The 17,963-nt window shown below is 42.0% G+C and overlaps 1 protein-coding gene across 4 annotated transcripts in view; it reads right to left on the bottom strand.

The window, feature by feature from the left end:
* VPS13D (vacuolar protein sorting 13 homolog D) overlaps nucleotides 1-17,963 on the bottom strand; it is a 241,022-nt gene that overhangs the window by 155,280 nt on the left and 67,779 nt on the right. For all 4 annotated transcript variants that reach the window (XM_025855733.2, XM_025855732.2, XM_073903327.1 and 1 more), the window contains exons 30-37: nucleotides 15,870-16,082; nucleotides 12,410-12,675; nucleotides 10,945-11,078; nucleotides 7,062-7,217; nucleotides 5,713-5,923; nucleotides 5,119-5,193; nucleotides 2,573-2,779; nucleotides 1,255-1,344 (exon numbers count right to left, since the gene is read on the bottom strand). In XM_025855733.2, coding sequence (XP_025711518.1) covers nucleotides 1,255-1,344; nucleotides 2,573-2,779; nucleotides 5,119-5,193; nucleotides 5,713-5,923; nucleotides 7,062-7,217; nucleotides 10,945-11,078; nucleotides 12,410-12,675; nucleotides 15,870-16,082 — 1,352 coding nt within the window. The remainder of the gene's footprint in view (nucleotides 1-1,254; nucleotides 1,345-2,572; nucleotides 2,780-5,118; nucleotides 5,194-5,712; nucleotides 5,924-7,061; nucleotides 7,218-10,944; nucleotides 11,079-12,409; nucleotides 12,676-15,869; nucleotides 16,083-17,963) is intronic.

Genomic DNA, 17,963 nt, shown 5'->3' on the forward strand with positions numbered 1-17,963 from the left:
TTCTAGTGGCTACAAGTTAGAGTTCTGTGGCTCACAGCAGGGTCACACTTAATTTTTGCCAGTCTGCTGGATGAGAAAAATGGTACCTCCCTATGGTTTTAAAGACTCAACTTTTCAAGACAGTTAATTTTTAACAGTTTTCTAACTATACTCCATCAGCCACAGATCAGGTGATTGACCAATAGAAATCCAATCCAATATGTAGCATCAAGTAGGTACATTTGTCTCCTCGCACCATTTGGCACTTAGTGACCTGAATGTGTTCACATAACTTTAAAACTAAGCAAGATTTGCTCTGGTAAAATATATGATTCTCAGAAAAATGGCTTCCATATGCCCTGTAAGAGTCTCTCTCAACTTGTAAGACTTGGGTCAGTATTCTAAAGTTATAAACATGCTGAACGGTTAGGAAATCAGAGGGCTACCACTCTTAGAAAGTGAATCCAGAACACGGAGAGGAAAATGCTAACTCACATACAAAAGTAAATGCGACACGTACTCTAGAACCATCGGCAGCAGCGGCACAATTAATGATGCTTCATTCTCCAATGAAACGAGAGAGAGTGGTCGCTCTGAGGCCTAAGCCTTAGGTTGTGCAACTCTACTTTGTCCACACCTACTAAGAACTCTCTTAAGGCAGAGAACTTCACACTCAAACTGCTCAGCCCTGGTTTACCACACCGCCTGAATGTCCATGTGTATGGGCCCTTACCTTGATCCTCCCAGTGGATGGAAAGAAACCTGAAAAAGCTTTGCAGTATTATCCAGGTTCTATGTCTCCAGAAGAATCACCTGCTCTGATCAACAATGTTTTGCTTGAGGGAGTAGGGTACGGCAGATTATACATTATCACTGGCTCAGGATGCTTCTAATGAAACAGGTCCAGCGAGGAAGAAGGATGCTTAAAGTGTAAAACGCTTATGGTCAGAAATCTCCCTTGAAATCTAGCTTCTATCAGGGCCAGACCAATGATCCTTTGCTCCTGAGCAATTCCATGTTCTAAAATGAGCCAACCTCCAGCATCAAAAAAATTAACTAGGAAAACTTCTTTTTAAATAACTCAGTTGCAACATATATGTTAGAGAAAAGAAAAATCTGTGTCTTTTGTGCCCAGGCAGTCACTTGTGTTTCACCTTTCCCTGCTCAGCCCCACCCACCCCATTTCCCTCATATAAAATTTATGTAGAAAGAGGCCCAGGCAAATACTGAAGTGTGGTTTTTAAGCCCCATAATCACATATGCCTATGTACTGACCTGACAGAGCACGGTTGTAATAATCTCCAGAGAGGGTGAAGTGGGCATACCCTTCAGGGCTAGCTCTTGCCTGCTGCAGAAAAGTCAGACCTGCAAAGAAAGCACACCTTACAGCAGCGGCAGGGCAAGAATAACTAGAACTTTTTTTCTTGGATTAAGTCTTAGTAAAGAGACGGACGTGAAACATAGTTGATACTGATGATCTCACAGGAAAGCATGTGCAAAATCTTGATATTTTGTTCATTGTGGGCTTTCTGCATGAATTCTGATTTTTTTAAAAACACTGTGTTAAAATGTTATTTGTCTTAATTCCTGAGTTTCTTGGCACCCCTTTCACTGTCATGCCTGAGGCAAAGGCCTCCCTCTGCCTCCTTCCCGTCCTAGCCCAGCCCTGGCACCCACGTGTCTCTGTGTATCTCAAGTCTGCAGGAACATAAAAAACATATTTCGCCCTGAATATCTGAAAATTGGAAGGCAGATTGGTAAGAGCAGTTATGTCCTGACAAATATGAGCTCAAAATTTTAAGATTACTATAGAAAAATAAGAAGTAATTATTCCCTGCAGAAGACAATCAAAATTCCAGCTGTTACTCTCAACGTGGCCCTTGTGGGGCCTTGAAGCACACAGAAAAGGAAGCCTCTCTCATGCACAGAAGGCCCAACTCAATCCCCGGGACGGAATCTTCCTTGAAGGAAAAAGAGGCTGGCAAGGCCAAACAGCGGAAAATTGAATATAAACCCAGTGGTGAGATTTTTCACGTACTCTCCACAGAAGCCCCATCTGACACTGCCTGCGATGACACTGCTGAGGAGGAGGTCCTCATCCCCTCGTCGCCTGCTACTGAAGGACAGCTCTCAGGGCCCTACGGAGGACACTGTGAGGTGAATGTTCTAGTAAGACTCTGCGTGCTTTCTTTTCAGACATACATAGGGCAGAGCATTTTCTGAGCTTATCTTTTAAATGCCTCTAATAACAGGACTCCCTGTAGTCTTTAGATTCATAAAAAAATAAACAAAATGGAGACATCAGGAATTATTTAGCTAGAGCTGTTAATATAACAGAAATTTCATCAATGACAATGTCTATTATTCCCAAACTAGAGGCTGAAGGCCACATATGGCAAATAAATACACATTTCTTTAAAATACAAATAATGAAAAACAGATGTAAAACCATTATCTAAATTTTACCCATACTGCTAAGTGGGGAGCATGACTATCTCACACACACACAAACATACACACAAGACGGGCCCCAAATAACTCAGTTATCACTGCAAATCTTCAAGACGAGTCTGAACATCAGGAAAACACTCACGGGAAAAGGTGAGCTCAGCCAGAGGGACATCACAGTCCATGCAGTCATCGATGAAGCAGATGCACACGCTCTCAGCTTTCACCTCCACTCCAGAGATCAGCCGCGCCGCCACAGGCCCCTGGCTCTCGCGGCCACTTGAAGCCAGGGCAAGAGACTTCAGAGGTTCGGCATTCTTAAACAACCAACTTGCTGCCTTTTTCAGTTGGCCTTCAAGAAAATTGAAAGGCGATCAATTCAGCCAGTTTGCACAGCTACTCAAGCAGCTCACAGAGGAAACATGTGTCATGCTCCCCACTTAGCAGGGACCTACTGGACAGCCCAAGAGAACCCTGCTCCCAGATGTACTTACTCTTAGACTTAAAAAAGAAGAAAAAAACTAGCATAATGATAGAAATTCTACTTCTAGGCAAACAGAACGAAGCCCCCTTGCACACCTTCCACTCAAGTTCACCACCCTTCTGGTTCAAATGCCTCCAGGAGCCATCCCTCCTCTACTAGGACATCTGTCGGAGGAGAAGAGAGGAGAGGAAGAGACAGGGTCCAAATTCTAGATGTCACTCGGTAGGGAAGTATGTAATCTTGCATGTACTGATGTGCAACTTTGTGACTGTTCTCAAATGTCTTACTCTGTACATACCCTGTCTTCCCCACCAATCAGGAATTCCTCAAGAACAAAGAGCAATGAGAAGGGCATGTACGTAAAATACAACTGTTAAAATAACAGCCCCCTGAACACTACCAGATTGCTAAAGCTATAAAGGAAAGGAAATCAATGCAACCCCATATCTATAAATTACTAGAGGCCAGTACATGGCACAGGGATAAGTGGTTAAGGGCACACGCTCTAGAAGAAGATGGCCTGGTTTCTGATTCCAGCACCTAGAGGATGCTGGATCTTGGGCAAGCTACTTGGTGTCTGTGCCCAACAACACACACTCACAGGGCTGCTGCAAGGAGGAAACAGACAAGTACATGGAAAGTTCTCCTACGAGCAGAGCCTGGCACATATCAAAGGCTCTACTGATATTAGTTGCTGTTATCATTTTTGTGACTGATGGAGTGACACCTTAGCTACTAAAGAAATAAAAGTTACCATTAAAAAAAAGAGAAAGAAAGAAAAGTTACCAAAAGTCAAAAACACTCTTAGAAATTAAAAAGAAATTGTTGTGTTAAAGAAAGAGAGAAAAGAATAGAAAATGTAAACACTAAGGGGTATTAAGTTAATTAAACTAACACACAGTGACATCTCGGTAAAAACAAAGCTAAGGAATGCAAGATGACTAGATCCGCTTGCATTTTTTTTTCAGAAGGAAACAGGTAATAGTTAATGTGAATAATCATGTGGCAAGACTAGCATTTTCACACCTAATTGGTTGGAGTTCAACCTGGTACATTTTAGAAAAAGATTTGTCAAGTTGAGTAAAAAACCTGAAAAATATATCTACACGCTTATACTACTCTAAGTCTCTCCACCAAGGAAATACTAAAAGATACAGACAGAAGTTCATACCAAAAAATATTTATTACAGAACTGTGTATATTTAAAGAATGAAAAACAAAGAACAGTTAAATTAAAATGTATCATTAGGTCAATGTAAAAAAATTCAATATTTATAAATAATTTTAATGACATGGGAAGATGCTGATATTAGTAGACTGTAATAAATTTGCAATTGTAATTCAATAAAACTGTATTGTAAAAGAGGCTATACGATTGTATTTGCAGTACACTCTGCCAACATAGACGATATTACACGTATATGTGTATATACGTATGTACAGATATATACAGAATGTAAAGAAGTAGATGTACACATAAGTACAGACTAGAAAAAAATACAGCTTTTGCTTTATCTCCCTGTTTTAAGAAAAAGGGCAACAAAGAGGAAGGTGGGTGGTAGAAAGAACACAGGCAGACTTGGCTTTCAGTCCATCTTAGCCCCTCACTAACTGGTGACCGCAGACCAGTTTACTTAACCTATCTGAGCCAGTTTCCTTACCTGAAGCAGGGTTAACGAGGCCCACCTCGAAGGGCTATGAAGATTCCACAAGAAAACACAGGATGAGGCACACGGGAGCGCAGCGGTCATGCCTACCAGCATCACCACCATTACCAGGGCCACCAGCAACACTGGCTCACAGCATCAGAGCACCTGCCATGTGCCAGACACTTTCCCAAAGTGCTTTGTAGACGGTGCCTATTTATATGAAACCTCCAAGGGAAGTCTTCTTATCCTCTTTCCCAGATAAGGAAGCACTAGTACAGAGAGCCTAAGTGACTTACCTAAGTCACTAATAAGTAATCAAAAAGCAGCACAGTAAAGACCAGAAGCAATGGCTCCAGAGCCCATGTTCTTATCCACTATGAAGTACTGCTGCTCCTCATTATGCCCAGTCCAAGATCACGGTCAGCCCACAGAAAACCACAGAGGGGCTTCAAAATACAGTCTGGCTCTCTAAGTCCCCTTGTGGGAGCAGTGGGGGAAATGGGAAGCAAGCATATTATCAAGATGAACAACAGGTATGGAAACCCTTGAGCGAATTACCTTGGCACACCAAAAGGGCTTTGCGACAATCATCCATGCTGAATCCAAGCTCCTGCAGTCTAGCCAGCTGTAACTCTAGAAAAAAAAGTACATGATTTTTATAAATAATTTTACATAAATGAGTCCACTCATTAAAGGGAAAAAAAAAAAAAAAGAAATTCCGAAGCTTGTGGCTAAAACATTCCATTTCTCTAGGCAAAAATGGGCTCCGGTCTGGAGACTTACCAAAGTGCACCCTGAAATTTTTAAGAGTCTTTTCCCTATAGTGACTGTGTTTATAAAAGTTTAAAACTGAAATTTAGTATTATCCACATAACAATGGAGGAAAACTCAATGTTTAAAACTAAACCTTAGCATTATCCACAGAACTCTGGAAGAAATGGTAAAAGAAAAACCAGTGTAAGCTAGAGCAGTCGGTTTGGGGTGTTGTATTTGTTCTTGAAATTTTTAAAATTAGAGCATCATACGTATAATTACACTTAATGGCATACACTTATACTCTGAACAATTTAATTGTGCAAAAGACAATCTTAACAGTGAACCAGAAGGGGAGCTATTAGGCAGACTGAGTGGGTTTCACAGTTCAACACCTACCCAAGACAGGATCTAGGCTATGTCTTGTCCCTTCTCTGATCTCCTCTCCAGCCCGAGATGCGCCGGAAAGGTAACTGCTAATGGAGCTGGTCTCCAAGGCCACTGGGTCCGGTGCTGCAGCATTAGCTTGCTCTGGTATGGATTTTGCAATGGCAAGAAACAGCTGAACATCATTGTAGGAGAGTCTGATATCCAGGGCTTGTAACTGAATCTAACAAAATTGAAAAGGCAGCAGTTTTTTCAAGTTGCATTTGCTTTTATGCCCACACCTCTCACGTGTATGTATAGTTCCCAACTCAAGGTCTAGAAGTCCCGCAGACACTATATTAATTTTTCATTTTGAAGACTGGAAAGATCCTGAAATTAAGCACCAAGGACCATGAGATAAGACATCTCTGCTACGAGGTTGAATGTTTACAGAACTGCACCAAATAAAAAATAAAAAGCTAGGAGATTTACTACACCAATGAATATTTCAGTCGGATGATTTCCTTACAAGGAGATTAATCATCAAAGCAGAGAATCAGAAAATGGCTCTGGATCACCTATTAGCAGCATTCTGTGAACCCATTTTGCTTTATCGATTTAATTTTTTTTTTTAAATCTCTGAACCCAACTGACCACTCAACAAAAAATTACCTCTTCTCTCTCCAAACATCACCTTAAATGAGTCCAGTGCCACACTAGTACCTCCCCATATCCGGCCTCCCTCCGACATCAGCAACACAGAGGCCGGCAGTAAGCAATACAGACACCAGCACAGGACCACCTAGAAATGGGCTAACTGCTGGAATGTCCCGGGGTGGTACTTGACTACTTATTCTGTCTTTAAAGATAAAAAAACCATGGTTCCAGTGGATTAATTGTTCGTCCTCAGCCAAAGGAATAAAACGCCAAATCCTTTCACCTTCCTTCCCCAGCTTCACCTTGCATCCTGTGTGCTCCCGTATGCACGTCTTTGTCCTGGTGAGACCTCCCTCTGCTTTGTGTCGGCTGGGCCCCTTTGCCCCTGACTTAGCTTCTTCCTAACGTGGCCTGCTCTCCTCCTCTGCCTACTGACATCCCGTCCCTCTGCTCAGACTCGCCCTACCTTTGCTTCCACCCACAATCCAGATTCCTCCCTCTGCTGCGTTCTGCTTTCTGTCAACTTTCACAGAACTTCAAGATGATACCAGACAGTGAATGGGTCTTTTATTCTCCACAAGACTGAGGACAGAGACAATGTCATATTTCTTTTGTATTTGCCGAAGTGATGAAAATACTGAGTTCAGCAGAGCAAATATGTCATGTTCAGGCACAGGGCAGTGTTTGAGAGCATATCGATGTGTCTATAGATTTGTCATCATTACCTCTAAGATCGGTGGGAAATCTTCACTATTGAATGCATCCATCAATCCTGAACTATTCTGGTAAGAAGAATTCCCCACCAGCTCCACCTGAATTTGAACTGGATCAACAATTGAAAGAGCTGTACCGTGCTCATTCCCTAGTCGGCACGAAAACACCTAAAGAATGAAATGCAGTATAGAAGAATTAATGTCTGATTTAGAAGAGTCTAAACATCAGCAGAAAAAAAAAAAACACTATCTCAGTAGCAATCAGCCCCATGTTCTCAAAAGACCCATAGCGAGTGGTGAAATAAATACCGTCAAGAGCGGGGCCGGCATTCTTGCCCACGGCCAAGAGCGTGGGCAGTGGCCCCCCCCCCTTATAAAAGGCAGATCACTGACACATGGCAAAAGGCCTAAAAATCTCACATCCCTTGATTCAATATACCTACTTCTTTCTAGGAACTAACCTATGGAAATAATGCAAAACACAGGAAAAAAAAATCACTGAACCATTATTTAATAGTTAATAAAAAAAATTCAGAGCAACCCAGGTTATATCATACCTACTCAATGGAATCTTTTGCAATCATTTAAAAGTGACAATTAAAAAGACCACATGGAATGTTACAATATGGACTGTGAACAAGCAGCCCAATCAAAATAATACTATACCATGACTTTAAGGAAAGAAACACATCAAAATGTCAACAGAGATTCCGGACAAAGGGATTGGCAATTTTCTCCACCCCTCCCCCAATTTGATGTAATATAATTATTACTTTCATAATTGAAAATAAATACATTAATTATTGAAGCTACGTGATAGGTATATAGGGGCTCATTATATTAATCTGTTTACTTGTATATGTTTGAAATGTTCTATAATAAAAAGTTTAATAATAAACATATTTATGGAGAGAGAGAAGGGAGAGAAGACTCCCATTCTAGGACCAAATTATCTTTGTACTTCAAGTACAGAAGACCAAAATCTATAAAGAACTTATCAAACTCAACACCCAAAAAAACAAATAATCCAGTTAAGAAATGGGCAGAAGATATGAGGACATTTTTCCAAAGAAGACATCCAGGTGGCCAACAGACACATGAAAATATGCTCAACATCACTCATCATGGGGGAAATACAAATCAAAAACCACAATGAGATGCCACCTCACACCTGTCAGAATGGCTAAAATTAACAACACAACAAACAAAAGGTGTTGGTGAGGATGCAGAGAAAGGGGAACTCTGCTGCACTGTTGGTAGGAATGCAAACCGGTGCAGCTACTCTGGGGAAAGTATGGAGGTTCCTCAAAAAGTTAAAAATAGAATTACCCTATGATCCAGAAATTGTACTACTAAGTATTTGCCCAAAGGATATAAAAACATAGATTCAAAGGGGTACATGTTCACAGCAGCATTATCAACAATAGCCAAGGGCACCTGGGTGGCTGAGTCAGCTGGGCAGCCGACTCTTGATTTTGGCTCAGGTCATGGTCTCTGGGTCCTGGGATCAAGCCCCGAGTCAGGCTCCATGCTCAGCATGGAGTCTGCTTGAGGATTCTCTCCCTCTCCCTCTGCCCCTCCCCCTACTCACTTTTTCTCTAAAATAAATAAATCTTAAAACAATAATAACAACAACAATAGCCAAACTATGGAAACAGCCCAAGTGTCCACTGACTGCTGAATGGATAAAGATGTGGGTGTGTGGGTGTGTGTGGGTGTGTGTCTGTATATAGTGGACTATTACTCAGCCATCAAAAAGAATGAAATCTGGTGATTTGCAATGACATGGATGGAGCTAGAATATACTATGCTAAGTGAAGTAAGTCAGAGAAAAACAAATACCATATGATCTGACTCATATGTGGATTTTTAAAAACAAAACAGAGGAACATATGGGAGGGGGGAAAAGAGAGCGAGAAACAAACCATAAGAGACTCTTAACGACAGAGAACAAACTGAGGGTTGCTGGAGGGAGGTGTGGGGGGAGGGGACAGATGGGGGATGGGCATTAAGGAGGGTACTTGATACGATGAGCACTGGGTGTTGTATGTAAGTTATGAACCACTGAATTCTACTCCAGAAACCAATATCACACTGTATGTTAACTAATTAGAATTTAAAAATTTGAAAAAAAGGAAAGAAAAAAAAGAACAGTACAGAAGAAAGCATTCATGTTGGTCTCCCTTGTTTCTTCCCCTTTTGGGGGGTTGGGGGGCATTTTCTAGTGCTGTTGGAAAACATGTGAAACCAAGCTCCTTTACTATATTCAAAATCAACTCACTTGGCTTCCTTTATAAATTCTCCCCCAATGATGTACTGGGGTGGGGGGGTGGTCTTAAAATTTAGATCCAATTGTGCTGCCTGAGGAACAAGACTGAAAGGAATTTCCAGGAATCTCAAATATTTTGCCATATAGTTTTTCTAAGACTTTAGAACAAAAAAAGTTTCATTTTCCTTTTTTCTTCAGGGCCTTCTGCTACACAAAACTCAATTGTACCTAACAGTTCATTAATCAATCACCAACATTTTCCATTCAAAGCTGCTACTGGAGAGGCTTGGAAAGCAGACGAACTACAATTTCATGATCAACTCACATCACACCAGCATGTAAATCCTTCCTCTCAAACTGAGGTTTCTTTACATGAGCGAAACAAGTAATCAAGAAGTGAAATCTCTACAGTTTTTATTCAGCTATATCTGATGAGAGGGAAAAAAAAAGTGCCCATATGCTGCTGACAGTGAAAATAAGTTTTGTTCATTCAACCTCTGAAATACCACTGGAAAGGATAGGGCATGAAGAGTTCAATCATAAAGGGAAAGGAAATGATGAGTAATCTGGACCAAATATTCTAATATTGTAACAAGAGGAACGTTAGCGGAGATCAGTGGATTAAGAACACTAGAGAGAAATAATAATCTGCCTCATTTCTCCTTCCCTCTCCACAACCTCTGACTTTAAAAGACACAGAGCAGTTTATACTTAATATTGCATACTGTAATTTTCAGCCTACAAAGACCACTCCAATGCAAAGTATCTCCTTCATGAGATTAAATTAGAGCCTCAAGCAGCACTATTAGAGACTCACTCCGTTAGGTTATGCATGCCTCTCTAAAGATATCCTTTTTTTAAATTTTATTTTATTATGTTAATCACCATACATTACATCATTAGTTTTTGATGTAGTGTTCCATGATTCACTGTTTGCGTGTAACACCCAGTGCTCCATGCAGAACGTGCCCTCTTTAACACCCATTACCAGGCTAGCCCATGCCCCCACCCCCCTCCCCTCTAGAACCCTCAGTTTGTTTCTCAGAGTCCACAGTCTCTCGTGGTTCATCTCCCCCTCCGATTTCCCCCCTTCATTTTTCCCTTCCTACTACCTTTTTTTTTTTTTAGAGATATCCTTTTACAGATTAGATATTCCTAAAAGGACTATACATAAAATCCTTCACACCTTTTATAAACAAGTTGCCAAGACCACAAAGCCCTAGGTCTTCACAGAGACAGCTCAACGTGGGGACAGGGACGTGGGGAAGTGAGGACCACTTCCCTACCTTGACTAATTTGCCCAGGACTAGACCCATAGACGCTGAGGGCAGGGCAGGGGCCTGACAGAGTACTAGGGACTAGAAGAGTCTCACCAAACTTCTCGAGGGATGATGTAAGAGCAAGAGGTCCAGTCTCTCGGCATATTTACAGCCTGACGCTGGAGGACTGATTTCACATATAAGGATAACCTGGCAGATTTGAGGACAAAACAAAGAGGGGGGGCCAGAGTTCACCGACTCCATCAATTATTTCCCATAATGAAAGCTGAGGAGGTAAAATTCTCTTCCAAATGCTTCTCTCTTAAGCCAAACATTGAGTGTTTTTATCGACACATAGACTTCTTACCTCGATGCCAAACAAACTCCCTGAAAAGGGGCGATCGACAAATCGTGGCTTATAGGTAAGCACTGTGGTGCCTTTGAGAATAATGGCATTGGTATCGAAGCAGGACACATCTTCAACCACCACAAACTCCGTGCCTGGAAAGGACAGTATTGTCAACCAAGCCAAAGCTGGGAAGCTGGAAAGCACCACGCTATTGCAAACTAGGCAACGCATTTATACCGGGGGGCGGGGGGAACAACACACAACACATTAGCCAACAAGACTTGCTCTCCGGGATGGCTGTCGACACTCTCACTGCCACCCTGAACAAATCCTCTGTATCTGGCCAGGCCCGGCTGAGTCAAGGGCACAGCACAGGCAGGGAAGATGGGGGCGCAGTTTCTCTTCTCTCTTTAGAATGTATTTCTAAGGGGCGCCTGGGTGGCTCAGGTCATGATCTCAGGGCCCTGGGATCGAGTCCCATGTCAGGCTCCCTGCTCAGCAGTGAGTCTGCTTCTCCCTTGCCCTTTGCCCCTCCTGCACCCCCACCCCCGCCTGTGCTCTGGCTTGCTCTCTCTCAAATGAATAAATTAAAAAAAAAAAAAAATCTTTAGAATGTATTTTTAAGCTAAGTCTCCTGGGAGGACTATGAGATATTTCAGAAGCCCAGGAAATCATCCCTTCTCCAAGCAATAACCTGTTTTAAAATCCTAGAAGTAGATACACGTCCCAATGCTGGTCGGGCAGTGGAAAGCACATCCTCTACACAGCTGTTCAAGTGTTTGCAGAGAACATATACTAATTTAACGTAGATTTTTTAGAAATTACTAAATGCAGACAGTTTTCTACTCATTTGTACATGGCAGATTTACTTTTCATTTTCATCAAAACCCATGGTTAGACTGAACTTTTGAAACTCAATCCATTTAAAGCGCACTGTGCTGGCCAGTTTCTTCCAAACCACTGAGCAGTTGTTGGGCTACATCACAAACACAAATACATACAGATCTACCAGAGGAGTTTGCTAGTTAACAAAAACCACAGTATATCTGTTTGTAAAGGAACATATTCTTTTTGTAAAGAAAATAACGATCCCCTCACTTATTTATCTTTAAACAGATTTTCACACATCAGATTTGCCTAAACTCAGTAAGGAACATCTGTTGGAGCGCTGAAGATCAAACAGAAAATTGAAGCCAGATTTAACACTTGGGGAAAAGACCACTGGCCAGGCAGTACTCAAGCTGGGCGTGCCACGGACAGGCGGAGCAGAGGGCCCAGAACCCTGCAGCCTGGGTGGGAGCCAGCAGTTCACACCAGAAAATGGAGGTCAAGAATTTCGACACTTGTTGGTCTCTTGGTCTGTATGCAAATGTGTAAGTGCTCACATCAAAATACAGAGGTGATAGAAAAATCATCCTAGAAGATACATATTGAGCCTAACATGCATACTGAGAATCAGTGACTCACACCTACATATGCTCACCTGTTACATTGACCTTGACCTCCAGGTGCCTTTCAGTAGACACAGGAAGAGAAGACCGCTTGGTAACTACTCCACTTTTCACAGTTTTGGGAACTACAGCAGATTCGCTGCTAGAGTTACGGTGGCGAGAAGTAGTAACATTAGTCTGTTTCTTAATATCGCTGGGAGTGTGAAGAAAATCATGGACTAGCAGCAGCCAGTCAAATATGAGGAACACACGCAGATTGTTGAGAACTACCGTAAAACAGGACGAATCCTTTGTAGATCTGCAAGGAAAAAGATTAAAAAAAAAAAAAAAAAAACAGGGAAAGAGAAATGTATTTTATTAACTTGCAAGTATACTACTCTGCATGGGCAGGTGTTTTCCAGTATTTTTTAAATTGACCACTCTGGGTATCAATGAACTCTAAACACTGGTTTAGTAAGATATTCAGTGTACGTTTTCAAAAACTAATCATATTTTTATGCTGTAAGAAAGCAGTATAGTGTCATACAGCAGTTCTCAACCAGGAGTGATTTTTGTCCCCCAGGAGACTTCTGGCAATGTCTGGAGACATCTGTGTTTGTCACAACATGGGTTGGGGGCATAGTTTGCTATGGGCATCTAGTGAGCAGAGGCCAAGGATCCTACCAAACATCCCGCAAAAGACAGGACAGCCCCCCAACAAGGAAGTATCTAACCTAAAACATCAACAGTGCCAAAGCTGAGAAATCCTGGAGCAGTAGAAAGAGCATAGGCTCAAATCCAGTCACTTACAAGTTGTGTTACCTTGGATAAGTCGCCTACCTTCTCTGAGCCTATTTCCTCACTTACAAAACGAGAAATATGAACACTGTAAAAGATAACAGGTGTGTCTTTGGTAAATGTTAGGTGCCTTCCCTACAGGCTATTTCAAGATCAGTGACGCACCCTTTCTCTGATGTTTTGGTGATCACTTCTTTACAAACATCAAGTGTACATACTAGTACTAATTCTCCAGCTGGACCTGACCTGAGAGCGCAGATCTTTGGCTTGAGAAGGAGGACAAATAAGATGACATTTATACGTGGGCATAACCCCATGCACCCCGGAAGTGGAGTTGGGGGAGGAAGAGAGACAATACTGGTTTTGTAGGCCCTATTACCCCAAATTCTCTATTTGAGGTAAAAACCCAAGGGGGACCCCAAGCCTAGTCTCAAACCCTGGTGTGGCCCCACCAGAATATGAGTGGGCAGAAATGGGTAGGACAGAAGGAAAGTGGGCTCAGGACACTTTTATATGGTTTTCTGGGTTGAACTTTGTTCTGTGAGCCCAAAAGTGACTCTGGGGCTCCAGCTACTACCCGTACCTGGTTACCTCCCCCAAAAGGGGCTCCTATTCAGCAAAAACTGATTCTGAGATGTTTTTAAGTCTGGCTTCTCTAGACTCTTGTTTCTCCTAAACCTGGCTCACTGCCTCTAGAGAAAGGGCACAGTGATGCATGTCTCCCTCATACAGACACAGCATTTTTCACAGAAACACTTTACTCTTTTGTATTAAGAGAAAAAATGTTGCCCTCAGTAAAATTTTTCCACCCCATTTTGAACATAGATCGTCAGAGTTATGCACTAACTGAAAAGTCAAAGTATGTCTGATACCCTTTTCTGGAAAATATTTCAAGCCTTTAAACACTGTGAAGTGATTTATATATGACACACAAAATCCCAACAGAAGAGCAATTCTTCTTGAGACACAGAAAGCGTTCAAAAGTTCCAATCAAGAGAACATGTTAACCCCCTCTCACTCACAATGGTACTTCTGTTCACAAGAGCTAAGGTAAGACTTTACCATTTGGTTCCAAGAAATTATACACCTCCAGTATATAAACAGAGTAATATTTCAAGGCTCCTTGTATATTAAAAATGGGATTGGTGAGACAACTAGCTGATAGATTAGGAAGCTAGATCAATAATAATATAGCAAACCCAAAAAGAAATTGTTTCTGCAGAAGGACCAAATATATGGAAGCCTCCTGCTCAGATAAACATCTTCAAACAAAAGAACCGCAAATCACAGCCAGCCTAGCATCCGACTGCAGTCAGCCAGATCACTAGACACGCAGTGGCCACACCTGAGGACTATCCGAAGGGACATGGGTGCTGAAATCAAAGGCCCTGGTGCGAGTCCTGACCACTTCACTCATCCACTGTGTGACCTTAGAGAGGTACTCAATGCCCTTCTAGCTTCTATTGCTGTAGCTATAAAATTGGGCAGAAGTCACCCGCTTTGCAGACTTGCCAGGAGGATTTAAGTATAAAAGCAGGGAGAATGCCTGGCTCCTAGAAGGGCTCAGGAAGAGGCAATGAGCACTCTCATTTCTGAACATCCAAAAAGTTCAGGAAAAGGTCTGTCTACTTTGCTAGACTTCCTAAAGGCATATGGAGAGGGACCACAACCTCTCGCTAAAAGAAATCTCAACCCTGAGAAGTCACTGTGCAGCACACTGAAATATCAAGTACATTCAAGTATATGAACACAAGAATAATGTTGGTCTTTTTTTCCCATGAAGTTTTTCCCAGCCTTCTTACTTACTAGTTTGTATTTACAGCATATCTGGTAACATTAAGCACTAACACAACAGAACTGACATTGCTTCCAAAGGTCTCCTTTTGGATTTGCATTGGAGGATTTTAGATCAAATCTAATTTTTCACAGTTTTCAGGCATATCCTCACTTAGCCCTAAAACCTTACAGTAGTATATCATAAATAACACCAGCTACATCAGTAATAATAATAAGAGCTACCATCTGTGCCAAGCAACAGATCAGAATTACTTATTTAATTACTGTCTCCACCGTGTGAGGTGGGTACAGTCATCCTCTTCTATCTTATAGAGGAGAAAATTGTAGGTCAAAGTGGCTGAACTTGTCCTAGGACACATAGCTAGAAGGTGGCAGATCAAGGTTTTGAGCCCAGATCTGTACAATTCCAAAACATACACTCATTACACACACACCACTTCCTAGCATAATACCAGGAAGAAAAACATAATCTAGTCCAAAGAGGCTAACACGCTTTTAAATGGAGAAGTGGATTAGCAAGATGTGTGTAGATAAATCTATAATACAAGTCAAAACTTCCTTCCTATAAATTCTACAGAACAAACGTCTTCTTTCCCCTTAAACAAGAGTCCTTTCTTCCTGCCTCAATTCACTTTACATATTAGAACAGTCTACAGGGAGGTTGAGTTTAAGACTCTGGTCTAATTCTAAACTTTTTTTAAGGCAACAGAGACATCTTTTGGCCAATAAATGCAACTGCAAGGTGTTAGGAATCCTAACTTAATACACTGTGAGCAGCACTGGTGAGCCATTTTCTATTTATCTTTTCAGTGACTCCTCAGTCCTGTGATGTTCTACAGCTGACAGAGCCTTGGCCCACTGGCCACAAAAGGAAGTTTCTTGATAAAGAAATGCAGAGTCAGGGTCTGGATCCATTACCTGTAATGCAGCTCCATCTGAATGGATCCTTGGGTAGTGCTGCTGTTCCTGGAAGGCTGAAAAATACAGCTGAATACGTTTGTCATGCCAGGACAGGCCTTCTGCCCGGCATAGCGGGTGTCAAAAGCCATCATGGAATGGGAAACCAAGTTAACGGACTTGGTTTGGTTGGAAAAGCTTTCATAGAGCAGTTTACATTTCTTGAAGTCGAATCTAAAAGGGAGAAAGCAGACAAGATATTAAACTCCTCCATTTCACAAAATTAAGTTCAAGACAATAGAACAAAATCATAAGTACACCTGAGTTTTATGAAGGAGAATAACTTTCACCTGATTTTGTTAACAGACTCCTCAAGAAGGATTTAGTGTCATTGTGCCCTCTTACTTTTCATTTCCAGGAAGATGATCTTGTCCACAGGAATTCCATGAGGAATAACGTTATCTACTATACTCTGGGTGCATTAGCATTCTCCTTTCTCATCTCAAGTCTGAGAAGGCTCTATATGTGTAACAATCCCTGAGGGATGTGAAGGGTCCCTTTAGACCTTCATCTGTCAACTCCTAGCCTGCCTGCAGGATTCTCTCTCCAGAGTCTGCCAAATTTTTATTTAACAACTATAGCTTCCTGGAAGCGACCAGAACAAATAACACTCTTCATATAGAGAAATAATGCAACTGATCCACCAAGAGGAAGCGCATTTGATACTGCCTTTTTTTTTTTTAACAACAGAAAAAGCTGCAACGTGCAATTCATAATTTATTCAGTACCATCATGACATTCTGTACAGAATTATTCCATTTTGTAAAAAACTAAGGGCACAGCTAGTCACCAGGGGGAAAAAAAATGCTGGCTTAAAAGACAATCTGGGACACAAGCTTCATTACACCATTGATTCAACTGAGTTAGTTATAGGTCAGGATGGATTCTCGAGGGAAAGACAAAGAAGAAAAAGAAAGGAGTGTTTCAGTAGGGAAATTTCTAGACTTTGAAGTCCTATTTTCAAATATTGAACCACTTTTCCAGCCATATGATCTTACACTAGATTAAAAATTCCATCTGGAAAATAGAAGTCATATCTGCCAAACCTCACGATTGTCAAGAGATCAAAATGAAAAGGTTATCAGGTGTGAAAACACAATGCAGTCTTCAAGGTTCCACACCAGTAATCACAAATTCTTGGTCCACCCAGACCGTGCAAGTGATACACGAAGTCAGTCACCAAGCAAAACACGCCGTATCTAAAGGCAGCCCGAGTTGCTCCTCAGTGAACACATAGGCCCAGTATTGTCAAAAAAGCTTTGACTCTTAAAAGAGGCTGAAATCCAAACTTTTGATGTTAAGTCCCCCAATTTTTAAATGTTGGCCGAGAAGGCAGTGAGCAGGGCCGCTCCCCGATTAGCACTGGGTCTCCCCTACTCAGACAACCCCCAGCCTGTACTTCGGACCCCTCTGCACTTTGTGGGACCATGCTCTAACTCTGTGAGGTGTGCGACACCTTTAAGTGCCATTCAAGACCACTCCAGGACTCTCGTCTTTGTCACTGGCACATCGAGATGCTGGCTGCCCTGTCAGCCACAGTGACCACGGCCACAGGTCTGAGGGCCTGTCTGAGGCCCACAGCCTGAGGGCCACCAGGGATACACAGCATCAGGAGAAAAACGTCTTCATTTTTCTCAATCACTGCTGTGTCTGCATGTCTGTCACCTCCTTTTGCCCCCACCCCGGCAGTTTTTATTTATTATTATTTTTTAAGCTGCTGATGACACAGCACGGCAGCAAGATTATGTTAGGAATGTATTATGATACAACTTTTTCCACTGAAGCCGTACCCCTTACTCCACCCCAGGCAACTACGGTACAACTGCGGTGGCCCTTCTGTCTCTCCCAGCACGTGTACGGATATACCGCACTGCAGATACCATTGGTACCATTAGCAGCATTAGGAGCTTCCACAACTGTGGTTCTGGAGTTCAATACTTCTAAAACACCCGCAGACTCAGGGTGCGGAGGGGAATGGGCAAAGGAGGGCAGGAGGTACAGGCTTCCAGTTACAGAATGAGTAAGTCACGGGGATCAAGAGTACAACATGAGGAA

The sequence above is a fragment of the Callorhinus ursinus genome, unplaced genomic scaffold (assembly GCF_003265705.2).
Source record: "Callorhinus ursinus isolate GAN/ISIS: 27379988/994484 unplaced genomic scaffold, GSC_fseal_2.0 scaffold18, whole genome shotgun sequence".
Classification (NCBI taxonomy): Eukaryota; Metazoa; Chordata; class Mammalia; order Carnivora; family Otariidae; genus Callorhinus; species Callorhinus ursinus.